General features: G+C 59.7%; 1 protein-coding gene across 2 annotated transcripts in view; it reads left to right on the top strand.

Moving 5' to 3' along the window:
* Nucleotides 1–13672, top strand: part of ITPKB (inositol-trisphosphate 3-kinase B) — a 97145-nt gene extending 83473 nt beyond the window's left edge. Inside the window, exons 4-8 of one of the 2 annotated variants that reach the window (XM_036860192.1) lie at nucleotides 293–506; nucleotides 4906–5110; nucleotides 7210–7311; nucleotides 8945–9016; nucleotides 10400–13672. In XM_036860192.1, the coding sequence (XP_036716087.1) occupies nucleotides 293–506; nucleotides 4906–5110; nucleotides 7210–7311; nucleotides 8945–9016; nucleotides 10400–10615 (809 nt within the window). In that variant the 3' untranslated portion in view covers nucleotides 10616–13672. Of the gene's footprint in view, nucleotides 1–292; nucleotides 507–1832; nucleotides 2577–4905; nucleotides 5111–7209; nucleotides 7312–8944; nucleotides 9017–10399 lie in introns of those variants that run through there. The other variant, XM_036860202.1, reaches the window with a different exon arrangement.
* The last annotated feature ends 2394 nt before the right edge of the window (nucleotides 13673–16066 follow it).

The raw sequence follows: 16066 nt of genomic DNA on the forward strand, positions 1-16066 counted from the left end.
CACTGGCGTACTTCCATCTTCAGAGGAGGAGCCTGGGGTCTGGGAAGTCGGGGAACCAGCCCAGAGTTGCCATCAGGGCATGGCGGGGGGGGGGGACTTGCACCCACTCCGCTTAAAGGGCTCGGTCCCCCAGTGGGGACCTGGGCACACCTCCAGCCCCGTGCTGGCAAGCTCCACAGCATGCCCGAGAGGCCCGGGCCCTGTGACGGAGGCCGTGTCTGGCAGGGGCGGGGGTCAGAGCGAGGAGGGCTCAGGTTGGGGACCCAGGGCCTCCTCCCACCTTGCTCTGCAGGGAGCTTCAAGGCGGCTGCCAATGGCAGGATTCTGAAGAAGCACTGTGAGTCGGAGCAGCGCTGCCTGGACCGGCTGATGGCCGACGTGCTGAAACCCTACGTGCCTGCCTACCACGGGGACGTGGTGAAGGACGGGGAGCGCTACAACCAGATGGACGACCTGCTGGCCGACTTTGACTCGCCGTGCGTGATGGACTGCAAGATGGGCGTCAGGTGAGCCAGGCTCCTCAGATGGGGCACACCCGCCCCTCAGCCCCCAGCTGGCCGGGCGGCAGATACCGGGCACGGCATTCCAGGCTTCCAGGAGGCTGGGCTTTCTGGGCTGTCCCTGAGGCCTCATGTGGGCGAGGCCGGGCCAGGGGTCTGGTTGGAACCCGCTCTGGTCATCTCACATATGTGCTGGCTTTGCCCAGGACGGCCCCTTCTCTTCTCTGGCGAGCCAGGGGCCGGCGGGGGAGGGGACGGGAGCCGGTAGCCGGTGGGACCAGAAAGGGGACCTGGTGGATGTGGAGCCTCCCCAGGGAGAGGGCAGAGAGAACTGCCCATCTGGTCAGGTGGGATTGCTGGGGGGAGCAGGGGGCGGCTTCCCGTTAATGTGGGCTGCGAGGGGGAGACTGGAGTAGAGGCTGTTCTCATCCCACCCTCCCCGCCCTGCACCCCAACCCCGAGCCAAAGAGGGAGCCGGTTAGCAGATTCTGGTGATTTGCCAAAAGAGACTTGCGCCTGTCATAAGGGTGCAATGGAGGAGGGGGGAGCGTGAGAGGCCCTGACAACAGTCACCAGCTTGCCGCATTCTGGACTGGGGCTGGCGGTGACCCCAGCCCAGTGGCTGCGTGGTCCAGGGCACAGGGCCAGATGGGTATGTGGGCATGTGTGTGGAAATGCGTGTCCCCCCCCCCCCCACCAGGGTCCGCCCAGAGAAGAACCGGGAGGGAAGGAGGCGGGAGGAGCGGGCTGGAGAAGACAGGGTGGAGGGCAGAGCCAGGAGGACCCGAGCCCCGGGCGCCTGAGCTCTGGGCCCTGCTTTGGCAGCAGGGTTTTCTCATCTCCTCTCAAACTCTGACCATTCCGTGTCAGGGGTCATGGAGTAGCTCCTCCCCAGCAGGTCAGCGGGTGGTGAAGTCCTCTGAAGCCTCAGAGAGCCGCCGACTGCAGGTGCCCAGACGGGAGGGCCAGACGCCGGCCTCCTCCAGCCGGCCCGCCGCTCCCCGGGGAGACCAGGCTCCGAGACGCAGAGCTCACAGCTGGAGCCTGCGTTTGCTTTGGATGGTTTAAGCAGTTTTATTTCTTGTAAGAGGAGTTTGAGAAAAGGGTGTGTGTGTGTGTGTGTGTGTGCCCGCAGGAAAGAAGCAGGCCAAGCCAGTCAGTTTTCCTTCCTTCCTCATTCCTCCTGGGAATTGTGTTATAAAATCAGACCCTGACCCTGCAGCCTGACCCGCTGTGTTCCCTTGGCTTTGCCTCGAGGGCAGGGACGAAGGGGTGGGGAAATATAGACCCCACTCTTTGCACTGTCCCCAGCCTCTCCCTCCCTCCATCCAGGGGTCTCACCATCTCCAGCCCACAGGGAGAAGACAGAATGTCCCTCCAGCCACCACTCGGCCACTGCTCTCCCCAGAGTCTTATTTCTCTCCCTGGAAGGACTTCCCGTGATGCACCAGGATGTGCCCTCTCAAGGGGAGACACATAAATATTCTGATTGGTATTCACTCAGACCGGGGCCAAAAAAAGTACACCCTGTGGGAAGAAAGTGTGGCCAGTCCGTCCTAAAAGGCTGCCAGGGTGCCTGTCTGTTCCCTGGAGGCTGCTGGGGACAGGAGCCCCCTCTCCTACCAAGGCTGCCCCATCCCCCTGCTGCCTGGAGCTTCTGTCCCACTGCACCCAGGGCTCTCAGGAGAGACCCAGCGTGACCAGCAAGGCTGGGACGTGTTTAACCCAGTCCTGGGCGGGGCCGCCTGGAGGCTGAGGGAGGAGGTGTGTGAGGATCTCGTATGGAGGGGAGGAGGTAGGTCTCCCCAGAACGAGTCCCAGCCCAGCACCCCCTTCCCTGTCTCACGGGTCCTGAGGACAGGGTGGAGGCCCTTCTGTACTCTGAGCGCTGGGTGCTCCTTACAGCCGCCCTGGCAGATGGGCCACCATCCAGTCTGAGCAGGAGGACCTTTGACCCCAGAGGCTAAGGGACTCCCCAGGACCACGCAGGCAGGCAGCCACACAGCCCGCCTCTGCACCAGGCCTCTGACTGCCAGTCGAGCCTGGGCTGCAGCCTGGCACTCCCCAAGGGTTCTGTGCCTGCCAGAGGGAGGAGGCCGCAGCCCAGGGCCACCACAAACCCTGAGTCTGGGGCATGAGAGGTTGAGACTTGTCACAGACTTGTCACAGTGGTGGAAGGGCTGGCTGGTCAGCAGACCCAGCCATGGTGAGGCCTGAGGAAAAGATGATGCAGCCACCTGCGGTGTCCTAACGAGGGGTGTCTTGGGACCCCAGTTCCACACGGACATAAGCTCACATTGCTCTAGGGCGTTTTCTTAGATTTGACCCCGTATCTCTTGTGTGTCATGTAGCCTGCCGTGGAGAATCAGGAGTGTCTTCCTGACCTCTGGACCAGGGCTGGCAGGTGGAGACCAGAGCTGTCTGTAGCACCTGTGCCCTGGTGGGAAGCAGGTTGGAGAGAGCGTGGTGGGAAGTGGGTGGCTTTGGTGTATCACCTGTTGGCTCCCCATGGGCTGGCTGCCTTCCTGAGGGGAACACTGCCTTTACTTAGTCTTGTGGCTTCACCCAGCAGGCTTCATGGACGTGTGACCTTCCTGCTGGGGTGGGCGAGGTGGGCCGGGCCAGTGTCGGGACACCAGGGTTGGGGAGGCTTTGCAGCTCACCTCCCGGTGGACCCCTGACCCCACCACCAGGCTCGTGACCCCTGTGGGCATCTCTGCCCGGCCCCTTTCCTCTCCCAGAGGGTGAGCAACTCTGCCCAGACTGAGCTGCACAGGCCCTTTCTGGAGCAAGCCCCATGTGGAAAGGGACTTGACAGTGAGGCCTGCTTCCTGCTTAAGGAGCTACTGAGAAGTCTTTGCAGAAGTGCACCACCCACCCACCCACAGGCCCCTGCAGCGCACTCAGGAACACTGGGGATGGCAAACCCTTTGCCCGCCACACAGCACGCACACAAATACACACATGGGCCAGCATGACACAAGTCCATGCAAAAGCAGCCTGCCTCGCAGCTCTGCCCTGTAGCGCTCATCAGCACTGACCTGGCTCTGCACGCAGTAGTGTTTGTACATGCACGTGTGCGTGCATGGGCGTGCATACAGTAGTGTGTGCATGTGTGCGTGTGTGTGTGTTTGTGTGTGTGTGTGCAAGGGCACAACCAAGGACAGAACCTCCTTATGGTCTGCATCACCCGCTGGAAGGTCCTAAATGACCAGACCCAAGTTCACCACCAAGGATTTGCTTTTTTCTTGAAAGAGTTGGTACAGTGCTTCTGGAAACTTATCTTTTAAAGGATTTGACCAGTCTGTTCTGGGTCCCAAACCGGCTGGTTGGAGGTATGGTGGGAAGCGGTAGAGCAAGGCCCCGGGGACAGATGGAGAGTGGAGGCTGGGCCTGCTGTCACAGACCGCCGTGTGGGCAACGCCCACGCACACGGGCCCAGGGAGAAAACTTCTCTCTACTCAACTGACATTGCGGATTCCTGTTTCAGGAAGGGTCACAGGCAGCAGCTGAGCCCACTGTGGGGGAGAAGGGGAGTTTAAAATAGGAGCAGGGAGGAGGGTGGGCGTCTGTGATGTGCAGCAGGGGTGACTCACCCCGTTGGCGAAGGGGGCCAGGGAGGCAGCCTGGGGCCAGGAAGCCGGTCTTGGGCTGCCCAGATCCTGTACTGTCCCCACTCCTGTTACCTCTGCCAGTTTCTAGGGGACCCCTGCCAGTTCGGCCTGCAGTCCCCTCGCAGCCCGTGCGGAGGGCAGGGCGGTGAACAGTTTACTTGGCCACATTGTCTTGAGGCCTGGGGTCCGAGGGGCAGGAAGAGCCCAGCCCATCTCTGCGGTAGAAAAAGAGCCCCGAGGCTTTCCCTCCCATCATGGGCTTCTCCCTCCAGCACTGGGGCCACTTCAGAGGCCTTCTGGCCTGAAGGTGTTCCCTCTTCGGAGAGAGCCCTTAGGCTGCCGGAGCGGCAGGGAGATGGGTGGGGTGGACAAAACGCGCTCCCCGACTCACACAGGTGCTGGCTTACGAAGCCCTCGCTTCGTGGAAGGCAGCCAAGGAGGGGGACAGCTGGACCCTGAGCGGACCTGCCCTCCACCCCCTTCCCCACCGTCACCCCAGCAGAACGAGTCGCCAAGCGGACCCTCCTCCTCCCTCCTCTGCTGGTCCCGTGGGGTGCCCTAGAAGGAAGAGCTCCTTGGGCTTTGTCCGGCCTTCCCAGTGCTCTTGGAACGAAGCTGCTCCCACTAGGCAAGGCTGGCCCGTGCTCAGTCAACAGCCAGGCCGAGCCCAACCAAATGTGCGCCTGTCCGGGACGAGGCTGACTTGGCCAAGCTGACCGCAGCCCTCGGGCAGGGCACCAGTGGGCCGCGCTCCGGCCAGCGGCCCTCATGTGGCTTCCCCTCCCTCCCAGGACCTACCTGGAGGAGGAGCTCACCAAGGCCCGGAAGAAGCCCAGCCTCCGGAAGGACATGTACCAGAAGATGATTGAGGTGGACCCAGAGGCCCCTACCGAGGAGGAGAAAGCCCAGCGGGCTGTGACCAAGCCGCGGTACATGCAGTGGAGGGAGACCATCAGCTCCACGGCCACGCTCGGGTTCAGGATCGAGGGCATCAAGGTGAGGACAGCCAGCGGTGGCCTGAGGCTGCCTGAGCCGCCCCGCTCCTGGGTGGGGAAGGGACTGGGTCCCTGGGCTCCAACAGCGTTCACCCAGCAGTCCTGGCTGCTCTCAAGACCCTACGGAGGCTGTAAGATTCCTCCCCATACAGGCCCGGGGCCTGGGCAGCCAGCCCCAGGGACAGACATTTGGGGAAATTGGCTTACTCCTTGGTCTGGGTCTGGGTGCGATGGCCATGTAGGGGGCTGGGGCCTTGGAGCAGGGGTGGCTTCTAGCCCCGCCCAGCGTTGAGCCCTCTGCCGGGGACCCTACGTTTAGCCCAGACCATGCCCAGCACTGAGAACCCACCCAGGAGGCAGCTCGCTCGCTGGATGCCAGTGCCGGGAGACAGCTCATTCTGCCCAGGGCCCGAAAATCAGGACTGGCAGTGAGATGCAGCCAAGGGAGGGAGCGTGCGGCTGCCTTTGACATCCGAGCCATCTGCCTGGGGGGCAGGACCAGGCGCTGCTCCTACGTCACCGAGCCCCTCTGGGGAGGCTGCACCGAGGCCACCCCCAACGTCTGGGCCGCCTCATTCTCTTTTCTTTCCGCTTCACTCTCCCAAGAAGGGCCTGAGAATGCGCTCCCTAGACCCAGGCTCCTACACGCCTCCTTTGCTGTTCTGTTTGAGAGCCGGCTCAGACACACGCTTCACCCCAAGGAGCGGGGCTGTGAGGCGTGGCCCCTCGGTCTCGGGCAGCCGTCCCTCTCAAGCAGAGGGCAGTCCGAGAGTACTCGGGTTTCTGTTCTCTGCCCATTCTTGGCCCACGTTGGCCAGCCCTCGAGTCAGAGTAGGGCAGCGGGGAGCCCTGACTCACGAGCGAGAGAAGCCAGGACAGCCTCCTTGCCGATGGCATTGGCTGGAAGTTTCTGCGGGGCAGTGCCTCGCTGCCGATGGTTTCGAGTGGGGCAAAGTTTTCACCTTCCCCTGTGACAGCTGCTTTACGATCTCCATGCTGAGAAAGCCATTTGCCCCGCCCCTGTCTTCTGAAATCGGCTTTTGCTGTTTTTTTGGATCCAGTGTGAGAGTAAATTATACGCTCGTCCTCTTCCTCTCAATGCTCCGTTCCTTTCTGTATCTGTCTGAAACAGTTTGCTTTTCCCTCGACCTCTCTCTCCGTCTCACGCTGGCTCTCCTGGTCTCTGTCCACTGTCCAGCTGCAGGAACGGCCAACAGCCCATCTTCTCGGGCTGAGGGCCACCAGCTCCGAAAGAAGCCAGCTGCCTTCACCAGCAACCCCCGCCTCCCCCGTCCCTGGTCCAGGAAAGGCCCTGCAGAGACCCCTGTGGGGAAGGCCCGGCCCTCGGCTCTCTCCCTCTGCCCAGGGTCCTGCCTGTTCTTGCAGAGGCAGTGACAGTGCTCGGCTCCACCCTGCTGGCGCACAGACGCACGTCTGGGGGCCTAGTGGAGCCAGCCTTTCTCACCCTTTGATCTTAAAGAATAGCTTTCCTCGTAGAGATGCTAAGCCCCAGGTGCCGCCTGAACAGCCTGGAACAGACGTAGTACTGGGCTCAGGAAAGGGAGCCATTCCGTGCGCTGGGTGGGGCAGGGAGCAGGATGGGCTGTGTTACGTCTTCGCCTTCAGGGGACCTAAGTAAGAGACCTTCCATTACAAAGGGAATCGAGCTGAACTTGGGGCGAGGAGCGCCTCTCTCCTGTGGTGAGGGAGGGCGTCCCTGGGCAGCAGGGACTTCCAGGCACCCCGGTTCCAGGGACCCGGCCCCTCGTGGAAGCAGAGGCCCGTGCACCTCCCTCAGCCCCTGCTGCTCACACTCAGGACCCTCAGGATGGACGGGCGGGCCCCGCAGCCTCGCTCCTCCAGTCTTGGCCCAAGCGCCCCTCGTGCCTCCGGGCCTTCCTAATGCCGTTTACTCTGCCTGGGACGCTGGTGCCACCGCCTTTGTTCTCCTCAGCCAGAGCGCAGGACAGGCTCCCCTGTGCCGTGCCGTCGCATTGACCACACGGCGCCTGCCTCCTTGTGCCCCGTGTGGGCACCTGGCTGCCTGGGGGTCAGCCTGGGGCTCATGGCTCTGAGGCACTGTGTCATTCTCCTTCTCAGAAAGAAGACGGCTCCGTGAACCGGGACTTCAAGAAGACCAAAACGAGGGAGCAGGTGATCGAGGCCTTCAGAGAATTCACTAAAGGAAACCGGAACATCCTGGTGAGTCGGGTGCCCCCTGCGAAGGGGTCGGGCCATGTGGTCCCCGGGCAGGGGTAGCTGCGCCCCCTCTGGAAGTTCTTGCCCAGCCCGAGACGGAGCCAAGGTTCCCACACAGAAAACCCTGGCCCCAAACTTCTGCTTGGAAGGTGAAGAGGGAGGTGGTGTGGTTGTCAGCCCGTCCAGCGGGTGAACACGCACTCACTCTTTCCCTTAGCCAGCAGCTCAGCTCCCGAAAAAAGTCTCCATCCCCTTCAGAGCAACCCTTTCCTCTAGCACCCGCTGCAGGCCAAGTATTGTGCCAAGTGCTCACCAAACCCTCATAGCAGCCCTCTGCAGCGGGTTGGCATCCGTGTCCCCATTTTACAGATGAGGAGACTGAGAGGTCAAGGGCACACAGCTAGGAAAGGGGGAGCTGGAGCTCACACCCAGGTGGGCCGGCAGCCTGCTGGTCCCTGCGCTTCTAGGCCTGGCTGGGCCTCCACCAGGCTGAGACTGAGTGAGGGAGGTGTGCGGGCATTGCGGGGCGAGGTGCCGCGTCACCCTCCCCAGCCAGAACTGATGGGCTCTCTGAGCCTGGAGGTGTGGGTGGCAGAAGTTCACGACAAAGTGACATCATTCGCCGCAGGCAGGCTGCTGGACGGACGCTCTGAGCGCTGGGATCAGCTGAGGTAGGGTGTGTTGAGTCGCCACACCCCAAGGACAGTCAGAGACCTGGGTACACCAGGGACCTGAGCCCTGGAGCCCCTGTGAGAGGCACCTTCCCCTGCACAGGCTCCCGGGATGCTGAGTGGGGAGGGCTGGACCCAGACAGCCTTTCTCCAAGGAGACTCAGCACCGGCTGGAACTGGGGAGTTTCCCTACCCCCCTTTTCCAGCTGGGAGACTTCCCTTGGCCCGTGGTAAGAGCCGAGGCTTCAGTCACGGGGCAGGCACCCCAACTCTTCCATAGCTGGAGACTCTGGACTCCGGGTCAGCGGCCGGGGAGGATTCCAGCTCCTCAGCGGAGTTTGCCACAGAACGCGCGCTGCCTGCACCCGGACGAGAGGGATTATTCCTGGTCCTGAGCCCCAGGCTGGCGCTGCTTCAAATGGGCGTCAAGGGACCCTATGTGCCTGTGTGCGACATGCTTCCCTCGCGGCCCCTGGGGAGGGTGGGCACCCCCAGGGCCAGCACAGCTCTGTGGAGAGGCCACTGGCAGAGATATTTGTGGCCCTGGCTCTCTTATTCTGTCCTTTTCAAGAGTTCAGGGCACTGAAGTTTGTATCAGGAAGACAAGCACCATGGCAACCGGGCTCTCTGGGTGCTGCCTCCACACTGCTGGCGTTCCAGAATAGACTTAACCCTCGTGCGAGGGGCTCCTGGAGGCCTCCCGGCTGTTCGGGAACTGTCCCCCGCTCCCCCGTCCCCAACCGCGCCTCCTGTCACAAAGCAGTGGAGGGAGCGTGGGACCAGGGCCCCAGCTGCTCCGCCTTCTTTGGGCCTCAGTTTCTTCATTTCTAGATGAGGAGGTGGGAATAATCAGGGTGTAAGGCCCTCTCACGCTGACACTCAGAGACTCTAATGGGCCAAATAGCACCTAAAATCCACCTCCCACACCCACGTGTTTAAAAATCTGGTCATCTTTCTGTTCCCAGATCGCCTACCGGGACCGGCTGAAGGACATTCAGGCCACCCTGGAAGTCTCTCCCTTCTTCAAGTGCCATGAGGTAGGTGTTGGGCTTTGTCCTCGGGGACAGAGAGCCGTGTTCCGTGTGGTTGGCCACAACCCCTGGGCACGCCCGCCTGAGCTGTGGGCCTGACCCCCGTGCTAGCAGACCTGCGTGTTCCTAGACGGGCCGCCCATAAGGAAGGAGTGGGGCGTACGGAGGGCCGGCTCGGCCTGGGTCTGCCCTGTGTAGCTGCACTGGGTCCGGCCATTCTGGAAATGCCCTCTTCGCCCTTTGTCCTCGCTGAAGCCCAGTGTCCCTGGGTGCTTGGCTTCTCCTGGGGTTTCTGCCTTCTCAGCTTTGTGCAGCCTGCAGAGCTTCCTCCAGCTGGCCTGCTTTCTCTGGGGGACAGCCTGGGGCCAAGGCTGAAAGGACCTGAGGCCGAAGAGCCGCGCATGACCTCCTGTGTGGACGGAAGGACCCGCGGCTGCCCACTTGGCAGCCCCAGGCTTCGTCTCACAGCTTTGCCCTCCCTTCTTCAGCACTTTGCTCTTATTTCCTGAAAAATTGTTTTGCTATACTCTTTCTGGAGTTTCACTTGGAAACTTCAGGTCTAGACCGAGGCCAAATTAGCTGGGGCTTCTGCTTTTTTCCATCTGGGAAGAGAATGCCCCCTTCTCTGGGCTCAGCATGTCCAGGGGGTCTTCCCTGCCCTGTCCAGGGCCCTGGGAGCTAGAATGACACTTCAGTGCCTCCCCACACCCCCATGTCTCCTTCGGGCCTCACACAGGTGACCCAGGGGGTTGGAGGGTGTGTTCATATTTGGGAAAGCGCCTTACCCCGCGCAGGTGTTCTGACCTGGCCCACAGCAGGGAGGGGTCTTGGTGCCCGCTGTCCCTGGCAGAGACCGTGGGCAAAGACCAGCCTCAGAAGCCCTGTCTGCCCAGGACTTGCAGCAGGTGTGCTCCGGGCTGGGGGTGACCTGGGCCTGACCCTCCCTGGGGGCTGTGAGTGCCTTGGGACAGGGTCCTTTCCGATCTTCCCGCAGACAGGCGTGTGGTATCTCCTTGGCACCTCCCCCTCGGGGAGTTGGGGAGGACTCAGTGGTGCCGAGGGATGGGTTAGCTGTGGTCTAGAAATAGAGGAAAGTGTGCAGGTTGGGACTGGGGGATGGGGACGGGGTCTGCCCTCCTGGACAGTCCTCCCTGGCAGTGTGGGCGGTCATTGTTCTGGGTCCCATGTCCTCCGTCCATGGCATGGCCACTCGGGCAGGCTCTGCTGCTCAGGTGAGAATGGGGGACAGAGCCCATCGGCTGAGCAAAGCTCGCTCCACTTCACCGAGGTCTCAGGCTTTTCCAAGCCCCCCTAAGGTGCCGGCTTGCTGTCTGGAGGGCAGGGCGGGGCCCCAGCCCTTCCCCGCCTCACCTCCCTGCTCCCCTCCAGGTCATCGGCAGCTCCCTCCTCTTCATCCACGACAAGAAGGAACAGGCCAAGGTGTGGATGATCGACTTTGGGAAAACCACGCCCCTGCCCGAGGGCCAGACCCTGCAGCACGACATTCCGTGGCAGGAAGGGAACCGGGAGGACGGCTACCTGTCGGGTCTGAACAACCTCATAGACATCCTGACGGAAATGTGCCCGGGCGCCCCCCTCTCCTGAGGCCACCCTCTGCCCCACCTCGTTGCCACCCTGGCCTCTCCTCCCCCTTGCTTCCCTTCTCCTTCTGAATTTTTCCTTCACTTCCACCTGGGTGTAAGCCCTAGAACTGACCCTCCCGAACGGCACTACAAGACACTTTGTAGACGAGATGAGATGAGATTTTCTAGTTACTGCCTGACTGAAGGGTTTGGAGCAGGGGCTTCCATTTTGCTTTCTCAATAGGATCTCCTACTAGCAGAGAAATGCCCAAACCCAGGCTTGGCCGCCTGCAGGGAGGTCAGTAGGGTTTAGATCTGGAGGGAGGTTCAGGTAGCCATGGGGTTCCTGGCTCCAGAGGGGACCCTAACAGAAGAGCCCCCCACCCCAAGCCTCTGGGCAGGTTACCTGTGAGGGCCTGCTGCCCCCTGGTGGCCAGTGCCATTGGCACCACTGTTCGGCACAGCCTGTTCCTGCCCCATCCTCTCAGCCTGGGGATGGGCTGGTGCTGTAAAAATAGGTGCCTGGTGCCAGGCTTTCTGGTATTTGGGGCACAAAACCACTGGGAACAGAATGTTGGCCATGAATAAAGTACCCTCTGCTTAGCAGCCTAGGGACTCCGAGAGATGCCGTGGTGGCCTTTGTAGGGCTGCTAAAGCAGAGACCCCACCCATCCGGTATTGAAACCCTCCGGCACTGGGACAGACCCAGGAGCCAGAAGTCCAGATCCAACTTGACTGTGCTCTCTGACATTGGCCTTCCGAGGAGTGGGCAGGTAGGAGCTGTGTTCTCCCTCTCTGATTTTCGCCCGTGAATTCAGAGGGACATTCTGCAAACCTGAGCTTCCAGGGATGCCACCCAACCCCCAGAGCCACTCGTACCCCCCACTCCCCACCTTGCTGTGACAGGGTCCTCAGGGCTGGATGGCAGTGGGCCAGGGCCCAGGCAGCCCCAGGGGAAAAAAGACAGAACCTGCCAAGGACATTCCTCTCCTGTCCCCTCGCCTCCCAACTTCCTGGTGCCAGGTGGTCCCCCTGCTTCACACCCAGGATGCTCATGAGGCCCAGGGTCCCCAGCAGTTACGGGGCAGAGCTGCAGGCCAGTGCTACGCAGGGAGGAGGCAGGAGGCTGGCTTACCGCCATCATTCCCCCACCCCGGCCCCGAAATAAGTCTTAACAGCCTGAAGGGCTTAGACCCGCTTCCCAGATACGGTGTGAGCAGCTTCCAGAGTATGTGGAGGGTGCCAGGCATCTCTTCCTGGGGTCTCTAGGTTGCTTGAAGATTCACAAGGAACCAACTGTAAGCCTTATTTTAATTGTAAAGCAAGTAGGTCTATGTTATTGAGAAGAATGTAAATTTGCGTGAGTTGTAAAGAACAATAAGTCCAGCTCTTTGGCCATTTGGAGCTGGGCCCCAGGTGTTCACCTTTGCTGTCAGAGGTTGGACCCGTTGCTCTGCAGGGAGCTGCTCCAGGGACACTTGGAGATGATGTGTCCCCAGGGGTGTGTGCCTGGAGGACCAATCCAGAGGGAAGCCTTCCTGGGCTGCCCCCTGTCACCGCAGGGTCTCTGGGGGAACTGTCAACTTGCCCACGTGACACGTTCGTTTCCCTTTTCATGCTGGGTGAGTGACGGTGGGTGGGGGCAGAGGGTGGGACACATGAGGATGCATAAGTACAGAGTTTAAAAATGGAAATCACTTTTGAACTTCCTGGCTCTTGTTCAAAACAGCAGTGAGCTCCTGTGTGGGCTGCCTTGCTAAAGGTCACACCCCCTCCCGGCTGAGCACGAGAGACCTTGTGACACCACATGACCCTAGAAGGCAGAAGCACCAAAGTCAGCCCGGGGTCTTGGGAGCTGTAGTCAGCTGGGTCAGAAGGGACCCGGGGGGTCTGGGCTGCTCCTGTCTGTGGGGAAGGGACATCATTAATTCAGATGTAAAAGTTCTACAACTATGGGCTGGCCAAGTTACCCTCATTCTATCTATGAAAAAAGTTTGCTAAAGCAAATTAATGCTATGAACAAAAATTACAGGGGACCAGCTTAACCAATTTAAGAGAACAAACTTTCCAAGCACTTTAAGCAGGCACCAGTTGTTTGCAAACAATGTGCTAATATGCAAGTGACTTGTTCATTAAAGGAGGCCCATCGGGCCTCTTACTGGTGATCCTTTGCTTTGAGTTACAGTATATATGTGAATGGTAGAAAGTGGCATCTTTCTAGGGTTATGCTATTAGGGGTTTGGGGGTTTTGTATTTCCCATGCTAGTTCTCCTGCACACCTACTCTCTCTCTCAACCCATTCTCCCCTCTGTCCCCCACTCCCTTAACCGAGCGGGATAGATGGATCCTGGAATGTGATTTCCCAGAACCCCTGCCCAGGCGGTCTGAAAACCTTCCCCAGCCAGCCTGGTCCAGGCAGGGACTCCTTGGGTCCCAGCCGTGCAGGTGCCAGGAGGGTGGGACGAGGTGTGCACACCTGCGCACAGGTGAGTGGGCGCTCTTTCTGCCCTGTCCCCATGGGGCCCTGGGGCTCTTGGGGTTCAGCACTGCTCAGCAGTGGAGGGAGGTATCTCAACTGCTTGTCCCAGATGTGCCTTTAGTGTCATGTAAGAAGTTTTTAAGTTATATTTATTTTGTTGGGTTTTTTTAATTGCACAAAACACTAAGTCTGAGAGGCTGGATTCTGTTTCTCCTTTAAAGCTTTGCCTTCCTTCTGAATTTCCTTTCCCACCCAATGGAAAGAGCCGGATGCAGCCCTGGCCATCCTCCCACCCTACCCCGCCACCCTCCGCCATGGACTCTTTCCACGCTTCGCTGTATTTAGCTTTGAGTTTCTCTGCGTCTGGTCAACTCCCGTGTGTATATAACCCAGGCCGTTGCTTGGGAAGAAGCAGGGTGCTCACCCCCTGCCAGTGCCTTTTTCTGGAGGAGAGAACTCCCCTGAACGTCCTCCTTCCTTCTGCACCCCTCTCCCCGCCACACCTTTGGAGAAAACTGAGCTGTTACAAACCCCCGCACAGTGCCTGTCAAACAGACTGCAGATGCTCTGTACCTTCCTGAATAAAGGCCCTGGAGATCACGGTGCTGGGTGCTGTCTGCGTGTGGTCCTTCTCACCCCAAGCCCTCCAGGAGTGTCTGGGGGTGAGGGGGTCTTTGGAAGCTGGAGGATCCAGTGGGGCTATGACAGCCCCCAGGGGTGGGGGTCAGATTGGGTAATATTTTAATCTGCAAAGGATTTTAAACACTCTTCAAAACTGCTCTTTTCTGCTCTCTCCATGAAAACTTTTACATAGCAGCTCAGGGATGAAGCAGCAAAGCGCTCCCCACTCCACCCCCACCCCGGGCTGGCGGAGCTGCCAGCAGCTTTTGCTTATGGAGCCCCGCTCTGTATGAGGCACTGGGTGCTTCCATCTGTAGTCCCCTTTGATCCCTGTATTAACTCCACGAATAAGGCTGTATAGTCTACAAATGGGGAAACTGAGGCTCAGAACAAACACCTTGACCTGGGTAATAAGTGGGAAGCAGGGCTTCAGATCCAGAATTTGTCTGGTTTCAAAACCCAATTCTGTCTTCCTCCCTCCCTAGGAGCATCTAGAGGGCAGAGAGCTTGTCTTATCTTTACCCTGCATCCCAGGTGCTAAGCACCGGGCCTGGCACATAGTAGCTGCCCAGCGAGGGTTTGATGGACTAATGAATGGCCATGTGGCTGGGATGGCCAAGGAAGACAGCTGAGAGCAGGGGCCCCTGCAGCACATCAAGGGTTCACCATGCACTTCCCTTCAGGCCTCTCCAGCTCTGGATAGCTAGTGGCTTCATTTGCAGAACTCAGAATTCTGTATCTGGGGGCTGGTGCATCCTTCCTTTATCATTTTGAAACATTATAGGACAAAAGTACAAAAAGGCCACAGTGCCTTTGCACCTTCTGTCCCTTCTGCCTGGACTGCTCTCCCCAGGTTATCAAGTGGTAACTATGCTCACTCCAGATTCTCACACCTGTATCTCATTCCTGCCCCACAGCTGGCTCAGTGGGCTCCAACCATTGTCTACACAGGTTCACGCAAACTGCTTCCTGCCCTTCCTTCCCTGTCAGCCCAGAGCCCTGGGATGTACCCAGGCCCGTGCCCATGTAACCCTGAAGTCTGGGGTTTAACCCCCCTATGGTACAAACTTTTCCCCAATGGGAGATGAGAACAGGTCAGTAGGTCCCTGCCCCTTCACCACACCCCTCACTGACGGATGCAGCTTGACTGGCTTCCCCGAAAGTGGTCCTATGAGATCAAGCAACCAGCTGCACTTAGTGGGGCTTGCACTCTGACAAAGCAGCAGGAAATAAACCTCCTCCTCAGGCTTTTCTCCCTGGGGAACCTGAACAGAGATAGACCATCGTTTAGATCTTGGCTCAAATGTTGCCTCCTTGGAGAGGTCTCTGAACCCCCAGCTAAAGCAAGCATACCCCAGCCACACTCTCAGTGCCCTGTCTCATCTCCCACACTCTTGCTCAGTGTTCAAAACCATCTACAGGACTTGGGGTCTGTCTCTTCCATTGCGACACTGCCCCTGAGAGTGGGGACTTGACCTTTTAACTGTTGTTTTCAGTGTCTCACAGTGCCAGGCACAGGTGCTTAAGGAATGTTGATGGGGTCCCTGAGCACCCTGCGTGACCATGGCAGTTGGGTACACAGACACCCCTTCTCAGGCAGGAGAACAACTCCCAGGTGGTGTGGATTCTCTGGCCTCGGTCCTCTCCTGCGATCCTACCTACGCCCCTTTCAGCCAGCCGTTCTCAGTGTCTTTCTCCAGATCTTGCTGCTGCCAGTAGTTGACCAGTAAAGGCACTCAACCAGTACTTTCTGGAATGGGTGAGTGGCACTCCCTCTTCTCATTCTTTCTGCTGTGGTTACCCCCCCTGCCCAGGGCTTTGTGATCACGCCCAACCCATGTGGAGCCCCTGTGGCCGTGAAACCCCGGCCTCTTGTGTCCGCCTGGGTTTCCCTGCTCAGCCTCCTGTGTCCAGTGCACAGGCTGATGGAGATGCTGCTACAACCCTTCGGAGGTGGTGCCGCTGTCCCCCACTCCCGCCCGCCCTGGGCCACCCGTTGGAGGGAGCTCCTCTCAAGCGCTGCACCTGTGAGGGCACCTGCAGCATCCAGACCTTCTCAGCTTCTGCACCCCTCATCCTGCTAACCTGGAGTGGACGCCACACATCCCCTAGAGGCTCTGGCCACAGAGAAAGGACCAGACCCCAGGCCATGGGGAGACCCTTAGAGGAGCCTGGGCACCACCAGGGTGTGGGCCCCTGGATGGGGAAGAGTTGTTCTCTGGCTCAGTTAATGGGATCTTGGGTCTTTCTGCCTGCTTCAGACGAACTTCAATGGCCAAGGCGGCCTGTCGAACTCTGCCTGCCCTGGGAAGGGAGAGTCAGCCTGGGAACCGGTGGAGCTCAGGGAGGCTGCTGCCTACGGGCCCCATTCAT

This window comes from Balaenoptera musculus, chromosome 1, assembly GCF_009873245.2.
Source record: "Balaenoptera musculus isolate JJ_BM4_2016_0621 chromosome 1, mBalMus1.pri.v3, whole genome shotgun sequence".
In the NCBI taxonomy this organism is placed as follows: Eukaryota; Metazoa; Chordata; class Mammalia; order Artiodactyla; family Balaenopteridae; genus Balaenoptera; species Balaenoptera musculus.